General features: G+C 44.8%; 1 protein-coding gene across 2 annotated transcripts in view; it reads left to right on the top strand.

Annotated features, from left to right (window-relative positions):
- RABGAP1L (RAB GTPase activating protein 1 like) overlaps positions 1-22,514 on the top strand; it is a 613,081-nt gene that overhangs the window by 79,688 nt on the left and 510,879 nt on the right. For both annotated transcript variants that reach the window (XM_077453243.1, XM_077453242.1), the window contains exons 3-4: positions 13,430-13,610; positions 20,487-20,697. In XM_077453243.1, coding sequence (XP_077309369.1) covers positions 13,430-13,610; positions 20,487-20,697 — 392 coding nt within the window. The remainder of the gene's footprint in view (positions 1-13,429; positions 13,611-20,486; positions 20,698-22,514) is intronic.

Consider the following 22,514-nt stretch of genomic DNA (forward strand, 5'->3'; position numbering starts at 1 on the left):
AGGAGATATTGCTTGGACCTACAGGTAAGCCTTAATCTAGGCTTACCTGTAGGTCAAAGTGGTTTGTAAGGGTTTACAACCACTTTAAATACACTTTAAAGGGGTTGTAAAGGCAGATAAAAAGCCTTCTGTGTGCATCAGCCCACAGTAATGCTTACCTGAGGTACCTCTCTATCCAGCGATGTCCACAAGTGTCTCCACCGTCTGAGATTCCTTTTCCTGATTGGCTGAGACAATCAGTTATCTAGCCAATCGGGATAGAGAGGATGGGGCCGGGGGTCCGTGTCTGAATGGACACAGTGAGCTGCGACTTGGCTCAGGTGCTGCCCCCATAGCAAGCGGCTTGCTGTGGAGGCACTGAACATGAGGGAGGGGCCAGGAGCACCGACGAGGGACCCAGGCTGCTCTGTGCAAATCCACTGCAACAGAGCATGTAAGTATAACAGGTTTGTTATTTTTAATAGGAGGAGAAAAAAAACAAAAAAACTTTACTATCACTTTAAGGTTATTGGCCATGCATACCTCAAATCTTATCCTTCCCTGAGCCTTGGAGCAAATTGGTTCATGCTTTTTTTTTGCCGCCTTCTGGATAAACGGTGGGTATAGGATTGTGTATTAACGTTTTTTTAATTTATTTTTTATTTTTTTACCCTTCTTTTGGTTGAACTAGATAGACTTGTGTTTTTTTTTTTTTTTTCAACCAGACTATGTTACTATGTAACTTATGCAATTGTTTCTACTACATACAATGTACTGGACTGCCTTAACCACTTCAGTCCCGGAATGACTTAACTTAATGACCAGGCCCTTTTTGCGATACCGCACTGCGTTGCTTTAACCACTTTGCGCCCAGGCCAATTCTGACCTTTCTCTCCTACATGTAAAATTCATAATTTGTTTGCTAGAAAATTACATAGAACCCCCAAACATTATATATGTTTTTTTTAGAAAAGACCCTAGAGAATACAATGGCGGTTGTTGCAACTTTTTATCTTGCATTTATAATGGTATTTGCGCAGCAATTTTTCGAACATGTTTTTTTCAGAAAAAAAAAACAGTTTCATGCTTTAAAAAAAACAAAACAGTAGAGTTAGCCCAATAATGTGAGAGATGAAGATACGCCGAGTAAATGGATACCCAACATGTCATGCTTCAAAATTGCACGCGCTCGTGGAATGGCACCAAACTTTGGTATTTAACCACTTGCCGCCCACCAATAGTCAAATGACGGCTGCAAAGTGGTTTCAAAATCCTGAACAGATGTCATAGGACGTCCTCAGGATTTTGAGCCGCTGCGGGGGCGCACATCGCGGCGATCGTTGTTGCGGGGTGTCAGTCTGACACCCCGCAACTACGATCTCGGTAAAGAGTCTCCAACGGAGACTCTTTACCACGTGATCAGCCGTGTCCAATCACGGCTGATCATCAGAGCCACATAGTGCCCATCAGTGCCGCCTTATCAGTGCCCGTCAGTGTAGCCCCATCAGTGCCCATCAGTGAAGGAGAAAACGTACTTATTTACAAAGTTTTAAAACTGAAACAAAAAAAAACATATATTTTTTTATTTCTTTAGCAAAAAAAAAAAACCATAGAGGTGATCAAATACCACCAAAATAAAGCTCTATTTATGGGAAAAAAATTCTAAAAATTTTATTTGGGTACAGTGTAGCATGACCGTGCAATTGTCATTCAAAAGTGCGACAGCGACCCCCCGTATAGCCAAGACATTCAGGGACTTTTATCAGCGCCTGTATCAGGTGCACCAGGGTGTCCATGATAGAGAGGCTCGGGGACGCCTTATTGGGGACTATCTGGCCCGTGCCGCCCTCCCGAAACTCTCCGAGGAGGTTTTGACTTCCTTGGAGGGGGAGTTTAGGGCTGCGGAGCTTCTGGGCGCCATGAAAGCTATGGCGCGCGGTAAGGCACCGGGACCAGACGGCCTCACGGTATCTTATTATAGAGCGTACGCTGACATACTGTTGCCGTACTTGACCAGATATGCTAACGTGACCTCGGACGGCGGGGACCTTCGCCCGGAGACCACTCATGCTCATATTACGGTGTTACCCAAGGAGGGCAAGGACCCTAGTGACTGCGCGAGCTACCGCCCTATTTCGCTCTTGAATATTGATGCGAAGATTTATGCTAAAGCCATAGCGAATAGGCTGCTCCCCCTGGTGCCACAGTGGGTTTCACGGGATCAGACAGGATTCATCCCCGGGCGGGAAGCGCGGGATAATTCTCTCCGCACACTTTCCTTGATGGCTTATGTGCGGCGGACTTCCCAGCCCACCCTGTTACTTTCCACGGATGCTGAGAAGGCGTTTGACAGGGTGGACTGGGACTTCCTTATGGCTACGCTGGCTCACTTGTGTATAGGACCCACTCTGCGCTCCAAAATAGCGGCGTTGTACCGCTGCCCCACAGCTCAGATACGGATTAACGGTACCCTTAGTGACCCCTTCACCCTCTACAACGGCACTCGCCAGGGTTGCCCGCTCTCGCCGATTTTATTCGCGATCTCCCTGGAACCATTTTTATCCCTTATTAGGCGAAACCCGAATATACGTGGCGTAACAATAGGTACGACGGAACACAAATACGCGGCGTACGCGGACGATATTTTGTTCTATGTGCAACAGCCTCTGATCACCCTTCCAAATCTTCTGTCCGAGTTTTCGGCCTACGGCGTGGTGTCAAATTTTTTAAAATCAACATGTCCAAATCGGAAATGTTAAACATCTCTGTCCCCGCCAAACAGGTATCTCACCTGAAGAAGAACTATCCCTTTACCTGGCAGTTGAGCTCCATGAAATATTTGGGCATTCAACTTACGCCCTCACTATCGTCCCTTTTCCGCGCTAACTTTCTGCCTTTGCTCAACACACTTAGGTCAGACATCCAAAAGTGGTCCCAGCTCCGACATTCTTGGCTAGGTAGAATTGGTCTGGTTAAGATGAACTTGCTGCCCAGGGTGCTCTTCATGCTTCAGATGGTCCCGTTTGGGATACCGGTGGGGTTTTTTACAACTTTGACATCTCTGGTATACCGGTACATATGGAATAGGAGAAAACCCAGGCTGAATAGATCTCTCCTCATCCGCCCTAAGTGTAGCGGGGGTTTAGCTGTACCTGACTTTAAGCTTTATTACAGGGCCGTTGTGCTGACTAGGCTCTCTGACCTGAAGTACTGCAAGGGCTCAAAACTCTGGGTAAACTTAGAAACGGACCTTTGTGGCGCTGAACCTTCCACACTGATGTGGATCCCGAGGAAGTTCCGGACCCTTTTGCCTACCACGTCACCGCTTACACACTCCTCCTTGATGGTGTGGGACTCTATCTGTAAGATGAATGGCTGGTTGTATAACTCCCCCCTAATGCCCTTGGTGGGTCACAATTTTTTCCCACCGGGTAACATGGACCCTCAGATTCACCCGTGGCGGCTGGGCACTAACACATGTCTACATCAGTTCACCGGCCCATCCGGGGTGTTGCCTCTTTCTTCCATCTTGGGTGACTCCTCCATATCCTACATGGATCGATGGAAGCATCATCAACTACTGAACTTTGTTCGCATGCTCCCAAAGCCCCTGCGCACCTTGGCGGAGCTTACTCCTGTGGAAACCGCATTCGCTGACTCTGACCCGATTGAGAGGCCGGTCTCGTACTTTTATCAGGCATTGCTGTCCCTCACTTCTACGGGTACTCCCTCCTTCCTACGGTACTGGGAAAGGGAACTACATACGGCGCTGTCTCCGTCCCAGCAGTCACAAATCCTAACCCTGGCTCATACCTCCTCTGGATCCTCTAAGACGTCAGAAATGGCGTATAAACTTTGAACCAGATGGCACTACACACCGGTTGTTTTACATAGGTTTTCTCCTCAGTCCTCCCCACTTTGTTGGCGGGAGTACGGGGAGGTAGCCACTCATGCTCATATTTGGTGGTACTGCCCGAGGATCCGACCATTCTGGCTAGCGATTTTCTACACGATCAAAGAAATCCAGGGGTGGGAGGTACCTAATGACCCGTGGTATGTTTTGTTCCATTGCACGGGGAAGCCGACGGGCCCCTATAAGAGGTCGATTACGCCACACCTCTTAAACGCTGCCAAAACCCTCATCCCTCAGTTTTGGAAGATGAAGACGATCCCCACGCTCCGGCGTTGGTTACTTAACGTGGATACCACATATTACATGGAGGACATGACCCTCTCCCTCCGGGGTAAATCTGAGTTGGCAACGAAGATCTGGGCCTGTTGGGTTGCCTTTAAATATTCCTCTAGTTATGCAGCCATAATGTCTCAACCAGTGTGATGTGATCATAATTCTTGTTCTTACTATATCTACTGTAATTTTGCAATTGATTGTCTGAGGGTGGTCTGCCCCCCCCATCCCCCCCTCCCCCCCCCCCTTCTTTCTCTTTTTCTCTCTCTTTCTGTTTATTTTCCCTTTCCTTTACTCCCCCTCTATTTCTGTCCACTATATTCCCTCTTTTATAATAGAAGAGGTGGGTGTATTTGTCTATGCCATGGTAACTGACGATATACTGTTGCTGCCCTTGATGTTGGTTTATGTATTGATCGTTATGCTTTGTACACGCTTCTCTTCTTTAATAAACATTAATTAAAAAAAAAAAAAAAAAAAAAAAAAAAGTGCGACAGCGATGAAAGCTCAAAATTGGTCTGGGCAGGAAGGTGTTTAAGTGCCCGGTATTAAGGTGGTTAAAAATCCTCATAGGCGACGCTTTACATTTTTTTACTGGTTACATGTTTTGTGTTACAGAGGGGGTTTAGGGCTAGAATTATTGCTCTCGCTCTAACGTTCGCGGTGATACCTTACATGTGTGGTTTGCACACCATTTTCATACGTGGGCGGGACTTGCGTATGCATTCGCTTCTGCATACGAGTTCACGGGGACGGGGGTGCTTTAAATTTTTTTTTTTTTTTTTATTGTTCGTTTTACTTTTATTTTTTTAGTTTGACACTTTAAAAATAAAATAAAAATTTGATTACTTTTATTCCTATTACAAGGAATGTAAACATCCCTTGTAATAGGAATATGGCATGATCGGACCTATTTACAGTGAGATATGGGGTCAATAAGATCCCACATCTCACCTCCTAGGCTGGGAAGCCTAAAACCAAAAAAAATAAATAAATAAATAAATGATCATGGCTTCCCAGCCAAGCTGGCGCCGTTATTTGAATGCAGAGGCCGAGCATGACGTCATAACATCGCGCCCGGCCTCCGAATGATCATAGAGACTCCGCCGACCATCTGGTCTGCCGGAAATCTCTATGATCATTATCCGGGGGCTGGTGCATCCTGTGTCCGACTCACCGATGGAAGCGGTGAGTCGGTAGAAGCACCGGAGGGCGTCGGGAGGGGGGGGATGTCCCCTCCCGCTGCCCGTAAGAACGATCAAGTGGCGGAACATCCGCTATGATCATTCTTATGGTGCAGGGAATCGCCGGCTTAAAATGCTGATATCTGAATGATGCCTGTAACCTCAGGCATCATTCAGATATAACCCCGGAAAGTCGAGACCGTCACAGGACGTCCTCCTGGCGAGAAGTGGTTAACTGACAATTGCACGGTCATGGGACACTACCTAAACAATATTTGTTTTTTACCTCCCCACAAATAGCTCATTTTGGTGGTATTTGATCACCTCTGTGGTTTTTATTTTTTGCGCTATAAACAAAAAAGTGCGTCCTTTTTTTTTTACTTTTTGCTATAATAACCCCCCCCCCCCCCCCAAAAAAAATGTCTTCAACAGTTCAGGTCGATATCTATTCTAATACATATTCTTGGTAAATAAAAATTTCTATAAACTTATATTGATTAGTTTGCGCAAGAGTAATGGCATCTACAAAATAGGAATAGGTTTATGCCATTTTTTATTCCAATTTTTTTTTCTTTTCTTACATCATGGGACACAGAGCCATAATAATAACTATGTGGGTTATATTGGTGTATCAGGTGCTGGACACTGGCATGCCCCTTAACCGGTTCCCGACCAGCGCACGCCGATGTACGTCGGCAGAATGGCACGGGCAGGCATATTGGCGTACAGGTACGTCCAATCTTCAATGCCGGTCGGGACCCCTGTGAGTCCGGTCGCGGGTCCCGCGGACTCTATCGCTGCGGGCATACCCGCGATCGTCTCACGGGACGGCTGAATGGAGGAAATGCCGTGTAAACCGCATTTCTCCATTCTGCCTAGCAACTAGTGACGTGGATCTCTGCTCCATATGATTGGAGCAGAGATAAGTGTTCACTAAATGAAAGCCCAACCCCCCCCACAGTTAGTAACACACCCCTAGGAACACTTAACCCCTACACTGCCACCCACTGGTTAACCCCTTCACTGCCAGTGTCATTTACACAGGAATCACTGCATTTATATAGCAGTGATTATTGTATAAATTACAATGGTCCCAAAAATGTGTCATAAATGTCCGATGTGTCCGCCACAATGTTGCAGTCACAATAAAAATCGCTGATCGCCGCCATTACTTTAAAAAAATAATAATAATAAAAAATGATTAATAAAAATGCTATAAAACTATCCCTATTTTGTAAACGCTGTAACTTTTGCGCAAACCAATCAATAATCGCTTATTGCGATTTTTTTTTTATTTTTTTTTTTTTTTACCAAGAATATGTAGAAGAATACGTATCGGCCTAAACTGAGGGGAAATTTTTTTTTTTTATATATTTTTGGGGGATATTTATTATAACAAAAAGTAAAAAATAATGCGTTTTTTTCAAAATTGTCGCTCTATTTTTGTTTATAGCGCAAAAAATAAAAACCGCAGAGGTGATCAAATACCACCAAAAGAAAGCTCTATTTGTGGGAAAAAGGACGTCAATTTTGTTTGGGAGCCACGTGGCATGACCGCGCAATTGTCAGTTAAAGCGACTTAGTGCCGAAAATGGTCCGGTCTGTAAGTGGTTAAGGCGTGAACTTCCCCCATATAACCCCTCCCTTCCTCAGTTTTTTTTTTGCCAGTGTCTTAGGTGTTGGGCACGTGTAAGAATGTGTTTTACTGAGCTCCACGGGCAGTAATCCTTTGATGAGAGCCAGCCATCCTAACCGGATCCCTTCTGATGTCTCCGTAATGGACTAAATGAATGGTACCCAGGCCTCGTCATCCGAAGACACAAGATTTTGCTTGCGAATGCTTTTAAAGCTGGGCCCTGGGATCCAGTACTTTTTGGTAGTAAGGCCAATAAGTTTACTGGCAGGGTCTTCTCGCAGGTCCAGGATTGCGGGATTACCTGAGTGTACTCCTGTTCCTGAAGGTTTCCTTTCAAGGTCTCGGAGCCTACCATGAAGGGCGAAGATTGGTCCTTTTTTCTCTGATAAACCCTGCTGCGAGATAAGGTAGTGGAGATTTTCTCTGGAATCTCTCCTTCTATGTATTGTGTTATGTCATGTCTATGTGTTACCACTGGAGGCTGTATTGAGCACTCTCCTCTCCGTTCAAGCCAGCTCAGACCCTCAGGTATGAAGCGGGGTTCTGATCACTTCCTTGGCTTCCAGATTGGCGGTTTTGGATCCCTTGCCAGCCAGCTGCCTCTTTTTCTTAAAAAAAAGAAAAAAAAAAGAAAAAAAAGTTTTTTGGGCAAGTTACGGCCTCTCTCCAGGCAGAGGATTTACCCCCCCCCCCCGCCGTGATGCTGGCGCTTACACACTTCCCTGTTGAAAGAGGAAGGGGGGGCCGTTTTCACGCAGGGGCGTGGCATCAGGCACTGGCCACACGTGGAGGAAGTAATTTAAGTTAATACAGCAAAAGCTGCAGTCTGGCGGTGGAGGGGCAGAGCAGAGTGGTTGCTGGTCAGATTTGATGACATAGGCATCCCCTTTTGTTGACAACATTGTACTGTATAGCTAGGATTAACCCCTTCCCGCCGAGCGTACGCAGATCTGCGTACTCGGCTTCCGGGGGGTATACCGGGATGATGCCCGCACCTGCAGGCATCATCCCGGTACCGTCTTTTACAGCGGGCGATTGGCTATCCAGCCATAACAACCGATGCGGCTAAAAGCCGCTCGGCTGTTATGCCGGAGGAGCGGGAGGGGACGTCCCCCCCTCCCGCCGCCTCCCGCCGCTGTTACCGGTGCTCCCGCTCGATCGGGAGCACCGATTGCGTGTCCGATGGCTCCGGCCGCTGGGGAGGAACTGGAACGAAGCCGTAATCGGCTTCGTTCCAGTCTCCTCATAGTAAACACGGAAGCGACGTCATGACGTCACTTCCCGTTTACTCGGCTGCCAATGGCGCCGGTTTTAAAAAAATATCCGGTATTCAGAATCGCCGTTTTCGGCGATCTGAATACACTGAAGTGTAAAGGAGGGGTGGGGGGTCTTTTAGACCCCCGATCCCTCCATAAAGAGTACCTGTCACCACCTATTACTGTCACAAGGGATGTTTACATTCCTTGTGACAGCAATAAAAGTGATCAAATTTTTTTTTTTTTTTTTTTTAAACAATTTAGTAATTTTTAAATAAATAAAATAAATAAAAAAATAAAAAAAAATTTTTTAAAGCGCCCGCCGTCCCCGCGAGCTCGCAAAGCAAAGAAAACGCATACGGAAGTCGCGCCCGCGTATGTAAACGGTGTTCAAATCACACATGTGAGGTATCGCCGCGATCGTCATAGCGAGAGCAATAATTCTAGCACTAGACCTCCTCTGTAACGCTAACCTGGTAACCGTAAAAAATGTTTAAAGCGTCGCCTATTGAGATTTTTAGGTACCGTACTTTGTCGTCAATCCACAAGTGCGTGCAATTATAAAGTGTGACATGTTTGGTATCTATTTACTCGGCGTAACATTATCTTTCAGATTATGCAAAAAAAATGCGATAATTTTACTGTTTTGTTTTTTTTTAATTAATGAAAGTGTACATTTTCCCAAAAAGTTGCATTTAAAACACCGCTGCGCAAATACCGTGTGACATAAAATATTGCAACAATCGCCGTTTTATTCTCTAGAGTCTCTGTTAAAAAAATATATATAATGTTTGGGGGTTCCAAGTAATTTTCTAGTAGAAAATATGGATTTTAACTTGTAAATACCAAATTCCAAAAACAGGCTTAGTCATGAAAGGGTTAATAGCAGTTATTGTACTGTACTATAGCCTAGCAAGTGTAACATTCTTTTGCTGGTACTGCCTCTGCTTTGTACTGTAAGCTATGAGTGACAAAGGGACCAGGAACTCCTCTAAGGGTTCTAAGGGGTTAATGGTATACAACAAACTAAAAACCCTTCCAAAAGAATGTCTTCCTCATCTGAGAGGTAAAAAGAAAAATACGGCCAGTCGGATGAGCCGTCAAGGGTAGAACACTTCTGTCCCTGTGTATTTCAGACAAACAGGTTTTTTTTCTTCTACCATTTTTAAAAGATTATTTCTATGATGTTTCTCCATAGTAGGACTAAACATAGCAGATTCCCATCTAGTCCTCTGGACCCTTTTGTTGAGGTGCAGGAGGCTGCGGATCAGGTAGATCTTCCCAAATATTGGAAGATACTTCTTTTTCCTCTTTAGAGGATCCTAACAGGGAGGGAGTAGCCGCTCAAGTCAGGTGTTTGTCTACTCCCTTACTTAACCACAGGCACAGGCTCTTGAGGTATCTACCTCTAATAGGGTCCATTTGAATCTTCCCCACCTGGGGATGTTTTTCCTATTCATGCATAGCTATGTATTCTGAATGGGAACATTTCTATGAAAGAAATGGAGGTTTCCAGCTATTAATGCTGAAATCACCTCAGTGAGCAGAGTCTCACATGTCCAGTGGATAATGCACTGATGTTAAAGGATCCAGCAAGTTAAGGTTGGATTTTCCATTTAAAGACAAAGGTCTTTTGCAGTTCTGGCTGCAATTGGAGTAGCTCAGTCCATTAACCCTTTAACGTCTGCTCCACTATTTTGGTGGAGCAAATTTTTGAGACGGGCGTACTACTTGAGACACCAACAATTCTTTCTGGGAGAATTAACTCTTCACCCCGACATCTTCCTAGAAATATGTCCGATGGGGTACACCAGACATGGACCTATTCGCATCCAGATTCATTAATAAGGTTGACAACTTTGTCAAACAAGGAGTCTGCTAGCAGGCGGAACAGACGCATTAGTCTTCTTAGGGGATCAGTTTTCACTGATCTGATCTGATCTGATCAATGCATTTCCTCCAGCTCTGCTACTTCCGCTCCTCCTCCGCAGGGTTAAGGAGGAACAGAAGGTTGATTCTGGTGGCCCCAGCCTGGTCCCAGAAGATGGTAATTTATCGAGATCATGAAGAGGGCAGGAGAAGTCCTTTGGAATCTGCCATTATAGCCAGACCTTCTTGCACAAGATCCAGTATTTCATCCTACTTTACGGACAAGGAGTTTAACAGGTTTGACTATTGAATCCCATTCTATAAATGATCGTGGGTGATCTTCTTCAGCAGTGTCTACTTTGACTAATGCCAGGAAGCCGGCTTCCAGAATCACTTACTATAGAATCTGGAAGGCATAGGTTTCTTGGTATGGATCCAGGGGTTGGCACCCCAGGAATGATGTCAATAGGCAGGATTCCTGCATATTGGATCTGAAATGAAGCTGGCCTTGACTTTTATCAAGAGCCAGATCCAGGCAGTGTCAATGTCTTTTCCTATGGCCTCTTGCTTCCCACTCTTGGTGTATAGCTTATTCAGGGGGTAACACTGTTTATTCCCTTATCAAGGCACCTCTAAATCCTTAGGATTTAAAATTGGTCTTTTCGGCTGAATTAGCCATTTGAACCTTACGAGAAATTCTCTTGGTTAGTTGACAAGAAAGATAATCTTTTTTTTCTTGCCATTTCTTTTACTAGAAGAGTATCGGAACTAACGTCTCTGTCTTGTAAGAGCCATATTTCATCATGCATATGGATGAGGTTATTACCAATAGTGGTAACAGGTTTTCATTTAAACCAAGATATATTATTCTTCCTTCTTTAGCCCCAGAAGCCTTAATCTGGGGAAGAGAAAGCACTACATTCTCTTGATGTAGTTGAGCGATCAGAATCTATTTAAAGGCGACCGCTCAGGTTCGCAAAACACAGGTTTTGTTTGTACTGCCAGAGGGTCCAAGATATGGACAGGCAGCGTCAAGATCCACTATTTTCCAAATGGGTTTGTCAAGTGATTGTTCAAGCTTCAGCTTAAAGAAGAAAATTCTTCCTTCTCATATTAAGAGAACACTCATCCAGGACGATTAGTGCCTCTTGGGTGGTGCATCATCAGGCCTCTATGGCTCAGATCTGTAAGACCGCAACTTGGTCTTCAGTGCAGACGTTTATCCGATTTTATCAAATCAATATTAAAGGTCATGAGGATATTGCCCTTGGGCACAGCACACGCTGCAGTATGAGTCCTCTGGCCTCCTTTTTCTCTGATTCTTTCCCCCCCCACCACAGTTGCCATGGCTATGGGACATCCCACATAGTTATTACTATGGCTCTGTGTCCCCTGATATAAGAAAAGAAAATGGGATTTTTAAAACCGCTTACCTGTAAAATCCTTTTCTTTGATGTACATCAGAGGACACAGAGGTCCCTCCCTTTTTCTTCTTATACACTTTGATTGCTTGGCTACAAAACTGAGGACTGCCAGTAATGGGGGGGGGGGGGGTATATGGGGGAAGTTCACGTCTTAAGGGGCTTGCCAGTGTCCAGCACCTGATACGCCTATATAACCCACATAGTTATTACTATGGCTCTGTGTCCCCTGATGTCCATCAAAGAAAAGGATTTTACAGGTAAGCTGTCTTAAAAATCCTATTTGTTTAACTGGTAATGACGGCAATCTTTTTATTTATTTTTTTGGGGTGTGACTGCAACATTGCGGCGGACAGATCAGACACTTTTGACACTTTTTTTTGGGACCAGTGACATTTATACAGCTTTCAGAGCTAAAAATAGCCACCGATTACTGTATAAATGTCACTGGCAGGGAAGGGTTTAACTGTGTTCCCTGGGTGTGTTTTAACTGTGGGGGGGGGGGGGGCTACTTAGGACATGACAGATCACTGTTCACAATAACTGGGAACAGAATATCTCTGATATGTCACTAGGCAGAACGGGGAATTCCCTTGTTTCCGTTCTGCTTCTGTACATCGCGATTGCGTGTTGCTGGCCGACATCAAGTCCACGGGACCTGCGGGCAAGTGCCCGATAGCCTCCCTGCACAGAACGACGTACACCTATGGTGGTTTGTGCAGGAGAGCCGACCTGCCGCCGTATAATGACGGCGGTTGGTCAGCAAGAGGTTAAGTGGGGTATGGTATACACACTATAAGAAAATCAGGTGAACATTCGTCCAGTTTTTCACACAAATCAGAACCGATGAAAGAAAATTAGTATGGAAATTCGAAAACGGCTGTTGAAAGTTGTGTACACACTATACGAAAAATTCTTTGGACAAAAATGTTCACCCGATTTTCTTAGTGTGTATGAGCCTTAAGTCTCGTAAGGACTCCCCTTTATGGCCTAGGTGTACCTCGGGAAAGGGGATCTTCTCCTGATGTTTGTAGACATGGCCATAACTGGTTCACTGCTGACAAGATATAGAATTTTTCAAGTGATTGTAAACGCTCACATTTACCCAGTGAAGTGACTATCCACAGGGGATAAACTGAGTTGAAACAAATCCTCGTAATAAGTTGTAATTGTTTTTCTGCAGTCTCCTCTTCTCTTCTCTGCATCCATTCAAAGTCCAGAATGTATAAAGCTTTTCTGAGCTGTCAGATAAAAGGGGGCAGAGAGCAGGAATTACACTCTGCAGAGCTCAGTGAGGAGAGCTTTGAGAGCTGATTTGAGGGAAGAGACACACCCCCTCCACGCAGCTCACAGGAACAGAGCTGAGTTTGTCAATCAGATGGAGGTCCCTGCCCTGTCACCTTTTTTTTCTCTTGGTGTCAGGAAAACCTGTTTTGAAGTGACTCGTGCTGATAGCAGAGGAACGAAGCAGTAGACAGAAATTACACCTAATGCTCTCAATTGAGACAAGTATGCAGTATATAGCGGGATATGCTTTTGTTAATATTTCATGTCTGAGGTTTACAACCGCTTTAATATTCTCAACAATGCATTTGATCTCTTAATCCAAAGATGGATGTTCTTAGATTAGTTGAACTCCTGAATTATGACCATGTAGAACAAGTCTCTAGAGACCTCTACTTAGCGAGGATAACCTTAGCACAACATTGGCTAGCTTCCCAACCTCCTGCAACCGTCTACACCTGGAAGTCTAACTTCTCATATTGGCTGCTGTGCGTTGCTGCAGTTCTGGTGTAGCTTACTGTCTTGCTGGATAAAGGTTTGTGTTTTAGTTAAGCTGTACACTTTAGATTGAGGTCATGGACTTTGGTAATCATGCTGTTTGTTTGTTTTTTTAGATAATGTCAAATGGAGATGAACAGCTGGAAAAAGCAATGGAAGAAATTCTCAGAGATTCAGAAAAGAAACAGAATATCCACTTACCCACCGGTGACAGCGCTGTGGAGATGAGTGCAGCGTCCTCAACCTTCAGTGCCAGAAATCCCCCCCTTACATTAGTCTTGGATCCCAACAATACAGGTCAGTCCTAATTTTCATATACAACACAGGAAATAGTGTGCACTTATATATGTTAGGTCAGGGCTCGACAGGCGCCAGGGCGCCAATGCGACCAGAAATCGCAACCTGGCGCCTAAGGTGCCACCAGCCCACTCACTATTGATGCCCCAGACATACAGCACATTAACGCTGACTGCCGTCCTCCTCCTTCCTCCACACTCAGTGGCGCCGCGCTAAGTAGGTGAAACTGACAAGCAACTGAGAGAGGAGGATCTGTCAGATTTCAGCTTGATGTCGGGGTGGGCGGGACCCGGCCGGAGTGGCCGGGACCTGGCCGGGGTGGGCGGGACCCAGCAGCTATCAAACACCAGCCAATGGGATCTGGGTGGGCTGCTACGTGTATGTGGCTCCGCCCCTTTTCTTAAGCAGCCCAATCGTTGGCTGGTGTTTGATAGCTGCTGAGTCCCGCCCACCCCGACATCAAGCTCAAATCTGACAGATCCACCTCTCTGTTACTTGTCAGTTTCACACCCCAGCTGGGTCGCGCCCATTCTGACATTAAGCTCAATTCTGACAGCTCCTCTGTTACTTTTCAGTGCTCAGTGTGAAACCTGCCAGCGACAATCAGTGCCAACCAGTGCCACCTGCCACCACCAACCAGTGCCACCTACCAGTGCCACCTGCTACTACCAATCAGTGCCACCAACTAGTGCCAATCAGTGGCACCTGCCAGTGCCACTGTCAGTGCCACCTGCCAGTGCCACCTGCCTCCGCCAATCAGTGCCACCTGCCTCCGCCAATCAGTGCCACTACCAATCAGTGCAACCTGCCAGTGCCACCACCTACCAGTGCCACCTGCTAGTGCCACCGCCAATCAGTGCCAACTAGTGCCACCGCCAACCAGTGCCACCTGCCAACACCAACCAGTGCCACCGCCAATCAGTGCCCTCTGCCAGTGACAACTAGTGCCACCGCCAACCAGGGCCACCTGCCAATCAGTGCCACGTGCCAGTGCCAACCAGTGCCACCTGCCAGTTCTAAACCAGTGTCACCTGCCAGTGCCATCTGGCAGTTCCACGTGCCTACCAGTGGCACCCAGTGCCACCTGCCTAAGCCAACCAGTTCCATCTGTTGCCAGCCTTACTCTTTTTGGTCAGCCCGTAACCCTGATGTAACAGCGTTACATTGGCGTTATTGACTGGGTGCTCCGTTGTGAGTTAGGGATAGGGGATGAAAATGACTGGCCTTACCCCGGGAGCTGACAATCCATACCACTCTAAAAAAAAAAAAAAAAAATAAAAACTTGCTCCTAACTTTTTTAACTGGCTCCTAAATTTAAAGCAAATTTGTCAACCCCTGTGTTAGGTTACAGTAAAAAGTTATATTGTAAATGTCTTAATAGTTGTTTTTTTTTTTTTTTTTTTTTAATTGATCCCCGGCGGCGTTGAACTACCTCAGCTCTGACATACGCTGCAGAAACGGCCATGGTCTCTGTATGTAAGCAGTGGTCCCTTCCCTTGCTGTGTCAGATCTACATCTTTCCAACCAGCAAAGCTCATGTTCAGGAGGTTGTCTGATCGCTGTGTGACCACACTGGCAGCACTGGTCCTTCTCTGCAGTGTATGGTAGAGCTGTGATCTTCTACTGCCCATGGGGATTAATTAAAAACAAGTATACTAAAGTAATTCATCATATACGATTATATTGCATCCTCAATGTATCTGTATTGTTATTAAGCAAGCTTCAAAGGTGCTTCCTCCTACCTCCATTTACTCCTCCTTACTTTGCTTCCTTATAAAGCATTTGTTATCCTAAAAAAAAAACATGTTACACAGTACAGTGCTTGTGCTGTGTAATTTGGCCCTTTTGCATCACCTGAAATACCTGGATGATCCTGCCTTGTTGTCCCCCCCTGTAAACTGACAACATTTTATCATGGTTGCTGAGCTCTGACTCCGTGGTCAGTTTACGTGCCTCCCTCATCCGCAGCTCCCATTTGCCTACCCCTGTAGAGTTGTTGCTAAAATCCCCAATGTTATAGTAAATGCTGTGCCCCGTGTATGTGTCATGTAAAAAAATCTTTTTTTTTTTTTTTTTTGCGGTGCTGACGTGACTGGCTGCCCCTCTCCTCCTCCTGGCTAAACAGTGAGGGTTTCTCAGCCCCGCCTGCTTTTACTGTCAGATCGAGAGAGGCAGTTGGTCAAGTGAGCGCAAAAAAAAAAAGGTATTTAGCAATGAATTTTTTACAAAACACATAGACTGGGGCACAGCATTTTTCATAACAACAATACTAAGTGGCTTAACTGTAAATGTACATCATGACTTTAAATACTGGCGATATGGCTACAGCTAGATGCCATAACATCTGTGTGTTTTTTTTTTTTTTCATTGGGCGGCCGCCTTTCCGGTTTAAAAGTGATCCTAGCGGCCGATTTGCCGCAAGATCACGCTTATAAGCGGCGGGAGAGGTGCCCCTATCCCATGGCTTCTCAGTTGTTTTAGAGTTTACCGGTGCGATCTGTTAAGCTCCGAAACGATCCGATGCTGGGCAGGCAGTTGAGTGAGGGCAAAATGGCCCCCACTTGGCTCTATGCCCTTGGAGGACTGGAGCGACCTCTGATGTCACTTTCGGTTCTTGGGCACAACCAAAGGATTTTTTCCCCCTTAAAGTCAGTGTCAACTTTTTTTTTTTTTCTCTTTTGCTTTTGAAGGTAAATTTAGAGATCTGGGGTCTTTTAACCACTTGCCGCCTGCCATATAACAAAATGACGGTGGCAAAGTGGTTTCAAAATCCTGACTGGGCGACCTATGACGTCCTCAGGATAATGAGCTGCTGCGCTCCCCAGGGGTGCACATCGCGGCGATCATTGTTGCGGGGTGTCAGTCTGACACCCCGCAACTACGATCTGACGGAGACTCTTTACCATGTGATCATCCGTGTCCAATCGCGGCTGATCAGAGTGTATATAGGAAGAGCCATTGATCGGCTTTTCCTCACTCGCGTCTGACAGAGCCACTCGGCTGCTCCTCTGACAGGGGGGGGGGTCTGTGCTGATTATCAGCGCAGCCCCCCCGAGGATGCCCACACTGGACCACCAGGGACGCCACCAGACCACAAGGGATGCCCAGCAGCAGATATGCCACCCTAGACCACAATGGATGCCAGTTAGTGCCCACAATGGATGCCAATCAGTGCCCACAATGGGCATCACTGATAGGCATGCATTATTGTTTGGCACTGATAGGCAGCATTGTATTGTACTAATGGGTGCCCATCCGTGCCGCCTATCAGTACCCATCCACGCTCATCCGTGCTGCCTATACTTGCCCATCCATGCCGCCTATCAGTGCCAATTTGTGCCACCTATCAGTGCCCATCCGTGTCGCCTATCAGTGCCACATATCAGTGCCCATCAATGCAACCTCATCAGTATCACTTCATTGGTGCCACATATCAGTGCCCATCAATGCAACCTCATCAGTATCACTTCATTGGTGCCACCTCATCAGTGCCCATCAATGCAACCTCATCAGTATCACTTCATTGGTGCCACCTCATCAGTGAAGGAGAAAACTTACTTATTTACAAAGTTTTAAAACTGAAACAAAAAAAATAAAAACTATTTTTTTTTTCAAAATTTTCGGTCTTTGTTTATTTGTTTAGCAAAAAATTTTAAACTATAGAGGTGATCAAATACCACCAAAAGAGCTCTATTTAAAAAAAATTTAGTTTGGGAACAGTGTAGCATGACCGCGCAATTGTCATTCAAAGTGCGACAGCGCTGAAATCTGAAAATTTGGTCTGGGCAGGAAGGTGTTTAAGTGCCTGGTATTGAAGTGGTTAAGAGAACCTCTCATGCTTATTTCTATTACAATGCATGTTTACAATCCTTGTAATAGGCATAAAATAGAAATTAAAAAATTAAATAAAAATAAAGGGACAGTGTAAAAATAAAAAGTGAAATAAATAAGAAAAAAAAGCAAAGTGCCCCATCCTATACATAAGTCGCTCCTGCGTAAATGGTATTCAACCCACACATGTAAGTTGTAATAGTTGGAACAAGAGAAATACTGTAATTCTAGTGCAAGACCTCTGTAACTGTTAACAGGTTACCTGTAACTATGTTTAAAGTGTTGCCTATAGAGATTTTTAAGTACCGTAGTTTGTCGCCATTCCTCGAGCATAACATGTTTGGTATCTATTTACTTGGCGTAACCTCATCTTTCACATTCTAGAAAAAAAATTGGGGTAACTACTCTTTTTTTTTTTTTTTTTCATTAATGTGCATTTTTTCCAAAGAGGCTGATGCGCAAATAAGGTGTGTGGCATAAAATATTGCAACAAACGCCATTTTATTTTATAGGGTCTCTGCTAAAAAAATAGATCTAACTTTTGGGGGTTCTAAGTAATGTTCTAGCAAAAAATACTGATTTTGAATTGTAAGCAACAAATGTCAGAAAAAGGCTGGGTCAGCAATTGGTTAAGTGGGCCAATGCAGCAAGTTGCTTTAACCAACACTGAGTGAGCCCAGAGAGCCAGGAGTGCTAGTGAGATGGTCTGAGAGACCAGTGTAAGTGCAGCGGTACTGCTGTTGAGGGAGCCAGGTAGCTTGGCATTTTCTGTTGCCCTGTGAAGCTGAAACTCCTGCATAGGTAACTTTTTAAAGATTGTGCTTTTTCGTGAGCTGGTAAGCTTTCAAAACACAATTTGGACTGGCATTGACTTCATTAAAAAGGCATCCACCACCATGAGTCTAATCACTCCATATTAAATATTACAATTTTTATAGCACCATCAATTTACACAGTGCTTTATTATTATGTCCCTTTGACACAGGGTCTCTCAGGGTGTTGCTAGCAATATAGAACATTTATATACAGGATGTATATTGTACATTCACATCAGTCCCTGCCCTCAAGGAGCTTACAATCAGTCCCTAACTCATTTTCATTCGTACACATACTATGGTCAATTTAGACAGGAGGCAGGAGCCAGTTCGTTTACCAGCATGTCTTTAGAGTGTGGGAGGAAACCGGAGTACCCGGAGGATCCAACACAGGCACAGGGAGAACATGCAAACTCCAGGCAGGTAGTGCTGTGGTTTGGATCCTAACCAATGACCCTAGTGACACTAGGCAGAAGTGCTAACCACACAGCCACTGTGCTGCCCAGAAACAAAGTTTTTTTTGAGTTTTAAATATATTAACAGCATTGGAAAGTTCATCTTCTACTTTTTATACAGCACAACCTACACAGTGTGTTACTTATCGAGACAAACTTATAGTGCAGCAGCCCAAGTCCCTTTTGTAGGTACCCCAATAAACTGAGAACCTCTACTTGTTGTGTAGGAGAGCTGTTCCCAGTCAAACCCACTGAAGCCTCCTTCTAAAATAAAATTTTAATCACAAAGTAGGCTTCCATCATATCATCAGGTTGGTTATTTTTTGTGTCTGTGCTTTAAGGTGGGAAGGCAATTAATACTCTACGTGACTATTACACTAATGATGAATTTTTGTAAAAGAAACCTTTGGAAAGAAATGCGTTATTTGCTTGTGTTTCCATTTTTGGATTTTACCGACTAGTTTCCTGTTTGTACAGATTGAAATGCAAAAATATTACGCATGATACTCCTATTTTGAGCATTTACCTTTTCAGACTGTTTCTTTTGTATGTATTTACGTGCATTTTCATGCGTTCACTCAATTTCGCAAAAACATATTCTCGCATTCTCCTTCTGCTCAATATGTAAATGGGCATTGTGCGCATTTGTGCATATTAGTTGCATGCACGAGGCATACATTACTGACCAAAAAAGTGTGATATATATATATATATAAGAATGCACAGCGTTTGTTTTACGCACCTGTGTGAATATGCACATTACAATTAACTACTTGCCACCCAGGCTAGGCGCTGCAGCGTGGGCTGGGAGAGCGTCCAATGATGTCCTCCCGAGCAAGCTCAGGCTGCGTATCCCTGTGGGTCGCACGAGGGACGCTCTATGATCACCAAGTCTATGAGACTCGGCTGATCACAGATCTAAGTAAGGGGTCGATCCCGGCCCCTTGCCACGTGATCAGCTTTCAGCCAATGATGGCTGATCACGTGATGTAAATAGAAGCTTGGTAATCGGTATTTTTTTTTTCCCCCTCACGCTGTCCGTATCAGGGGGGAAAAAAACGATCACTGGATTCTGTCAGAGGGACATCGATCCCTCACTCAGAAAGCTGTGGCTGTGCCCACAAGTGTCACCTGCCAGTGCCCACTGTCCCAGCTATCAGCACCCACAAGTGCCCACAGTGCCACCCATCAATGCCCACCAGTGCTGCCAATCAATGCCCATCAGTGTCTAATAATAAGTGCCCATTAGTGCTGCATTATATCAGTACAGTGCAGATCAGTGAAGGAGAAAAATGACCTGTTTTCAAAATTTTATAACAAACTATGAAACACTTATGTTATTTGTTTTTCAAAATTTTGGTCCCTTTTTTGTTTTATTTAGCAAAAAAAATAAACCCAGAAGCAGTTAAATACCACCTAAAGAAAGCTCTATTTGTGTGAAAAAAATGATAAAAATTTCATTTGGGTAAACTGTAGCATGACAGCGCAATTATCATTCAAAAAGTGACAGTGCTGAAAGTCGGAAATTGGTCTGGGCATGAAGGGGGTTTGAGTGCCCAGTAAGCGAGTGGTTAATGGGCTGTACTGAGCTTTTTCAATCTGCATTGTGCAAGAGGCCTAAGAGTCTCAGAATATGGAAAGCAGGGTGACATCAGTGAAATCGCTGGTACTTCCAAATATAATTTGGTCTGGTCTAGTTTTCCTTTTTTATTCATTCTGCCAGTGGGGAATTATCAGTGTACATAACCTGACGTAGCTGATTTTTGTTATTTCAGAGGTTCCAGCGCAGAATGGCAACACTTCAACAAACCCTCCCGAAGAAGAAAGCGTCTCGTTTCATAAGCTGTCCTATTTGGGCCACATGAAGGTTTCGGCTCCACGCAGTGAGACGGAGGCTGTTCGGGCTATGGTCTCAATGAGAGCAACTTGTTCGTCTGCTGTCAATGTCACTCTCTATGTACCCAATGTTCCAGAGGGTTCTGTCAGGTGAGCTTAGTACATCATTCCCTACTGAGAACCTTTCCATCCTATGGGGCTGCTGAACAGAAGCTCAAGCTGATAACTAGAGCAGATCTTAATTGTTGACCTACATTGACCAGTCGGGTTCCTTGTTGCTTAACACCTTCACTCCCAACCTATAGTAAAATGGCAGCCAGGTGGGTTCTCTGTTCTTTGAGGACGTCATATGACATCCCCCCCCACAACGTGCCTTTCAGCTGATGACTGATCACTGCACCGGCCCGCTGCCAGTATCATGTGAGCGCTGCAGCTAATCACATGACAATTGTAAACATTGGATGGTTTATTTCATGCCATCCATTGTATACAATTGTGTTGCTAACTGTGATTGGTCAGAGTGATCACATGGTACAGAAAGGGCTAATCCCAGCCCATCTGTAACATGTGATTAGCTTTGACCAATCACAGCTAATCGCAACAAAAGAGAGAACCTGTTTCATTCAGTGCAAATGGTTGCTTTTACCAATGACATTCATTGATATGTGCAATCATAAGGTGTGTTAAAAAATAAAATAAAATAAATAATCCTGATCTTTTCCCCAGAGTAGTACATCGTTACTATGGTAACACTGTATAGTGCATCCAAAAGTATTCACAGCGCTTCACTTTTTCCACAAATTATGTTGCAGCCTTTCTCCATTTCCAATAATGTATTTAATTGGATTAAATACATTATTTTCCTCAAAATTCTACAAACAATACCCCATAATGACAATGCGAACAAAGTTTGTTTGAAATCTTTGTAAATGTATTAAAAATAAATGACAAAAAAAAATCACAATTGCATAACTATTCAGTCTTTGCAATGACACTCAAAATTGAGCTCAGGTGCATCCTGTTTTCACTGAGTTTCTACAACTTGTTTGAAGTCCTCCTGTGGTAAACACAGTTGATTGGACATGATTTGGAAAGGCACACACCTGTCTATATAAGGTCCCACAGTTAACCATGTCAGAGCACATATCAAGCCATGAAGTCCAAGATTTTGTCTGTAGACCCCCAGGACAGGATTGTATGGAGACACAGATATAGGGAAGGGTACAGAAAAATCCGGCAGCATTGAAGGTCCCAACGTGCACTGGCCTCCATCATCTGTAAATGGAAGAAGTTTGGAACCACCAGTTCACTTGGCCAAACTAAGCGATTGGGGAAGAAGGGCCTTAGGGGGGTGACCAAGAACCCGATGGTCACTCTGACAAAGCTCCAGCGTTTCTCTGTGAAGAGAGGAGAATCTTCCAGAAGAACACCCATCTCTGCAGCAATCCACCTATCGGGCCTTTATAGAAGAGTGGCCAGATGGAAGCCACTCCTCGGTAAAAGGCACATAACAGCCCACCTGGAGTTTGCCAAAATGATCCTGAAGGACTCTCAGACCATGAGAAACAAAATTATCTGGTTTGATGAAACAAAGATTGAACTCTTTGGCTTTAATGACAAGCATCATGTCTGGAGCAAACCAGGCATCACTCATCACCTGGCCAGTACCATCCCTATAGTGAAGCATGGTGGTGGCAGCATCTTGCTGTGGGGATGTTTTGCAGCTGCAGGAACTGGGGGACATGTCAGGATTGAGGTAAAGGTGAATGCAGCACTGTACAGAGACATCCTTGATGAAAACCTGCTCCAGAGCACTCTGGACCTCAGACTGGGGCAAACGACAATGACCCTAAGCACACAGCCAAAATAAAAAGGAGTGTGAATGTTCTTGAGTGGCCCAGCCAGAGCCCACACTTAAACCTGATTGAACATCTGTGGAGAGATCTGAAAATGACTGTGCACCAACG

This window comes from Lithobates pipiens, unplaced genomic scaffold (genome assembly GCF_037356315.1).
Source record: "Lithobates pipiens isolate NorthernLeopardFrog02 unplaced genomic scaffold, aLitPip1_a1.2 Scaffold_23, whole genome shotgun sequence".
Lineage (NCBI taxonomy): Eukaryota > Metazoa > Chordata > Amphibia > Anura > Ranidae > Lithobates > Lithobates pipiens.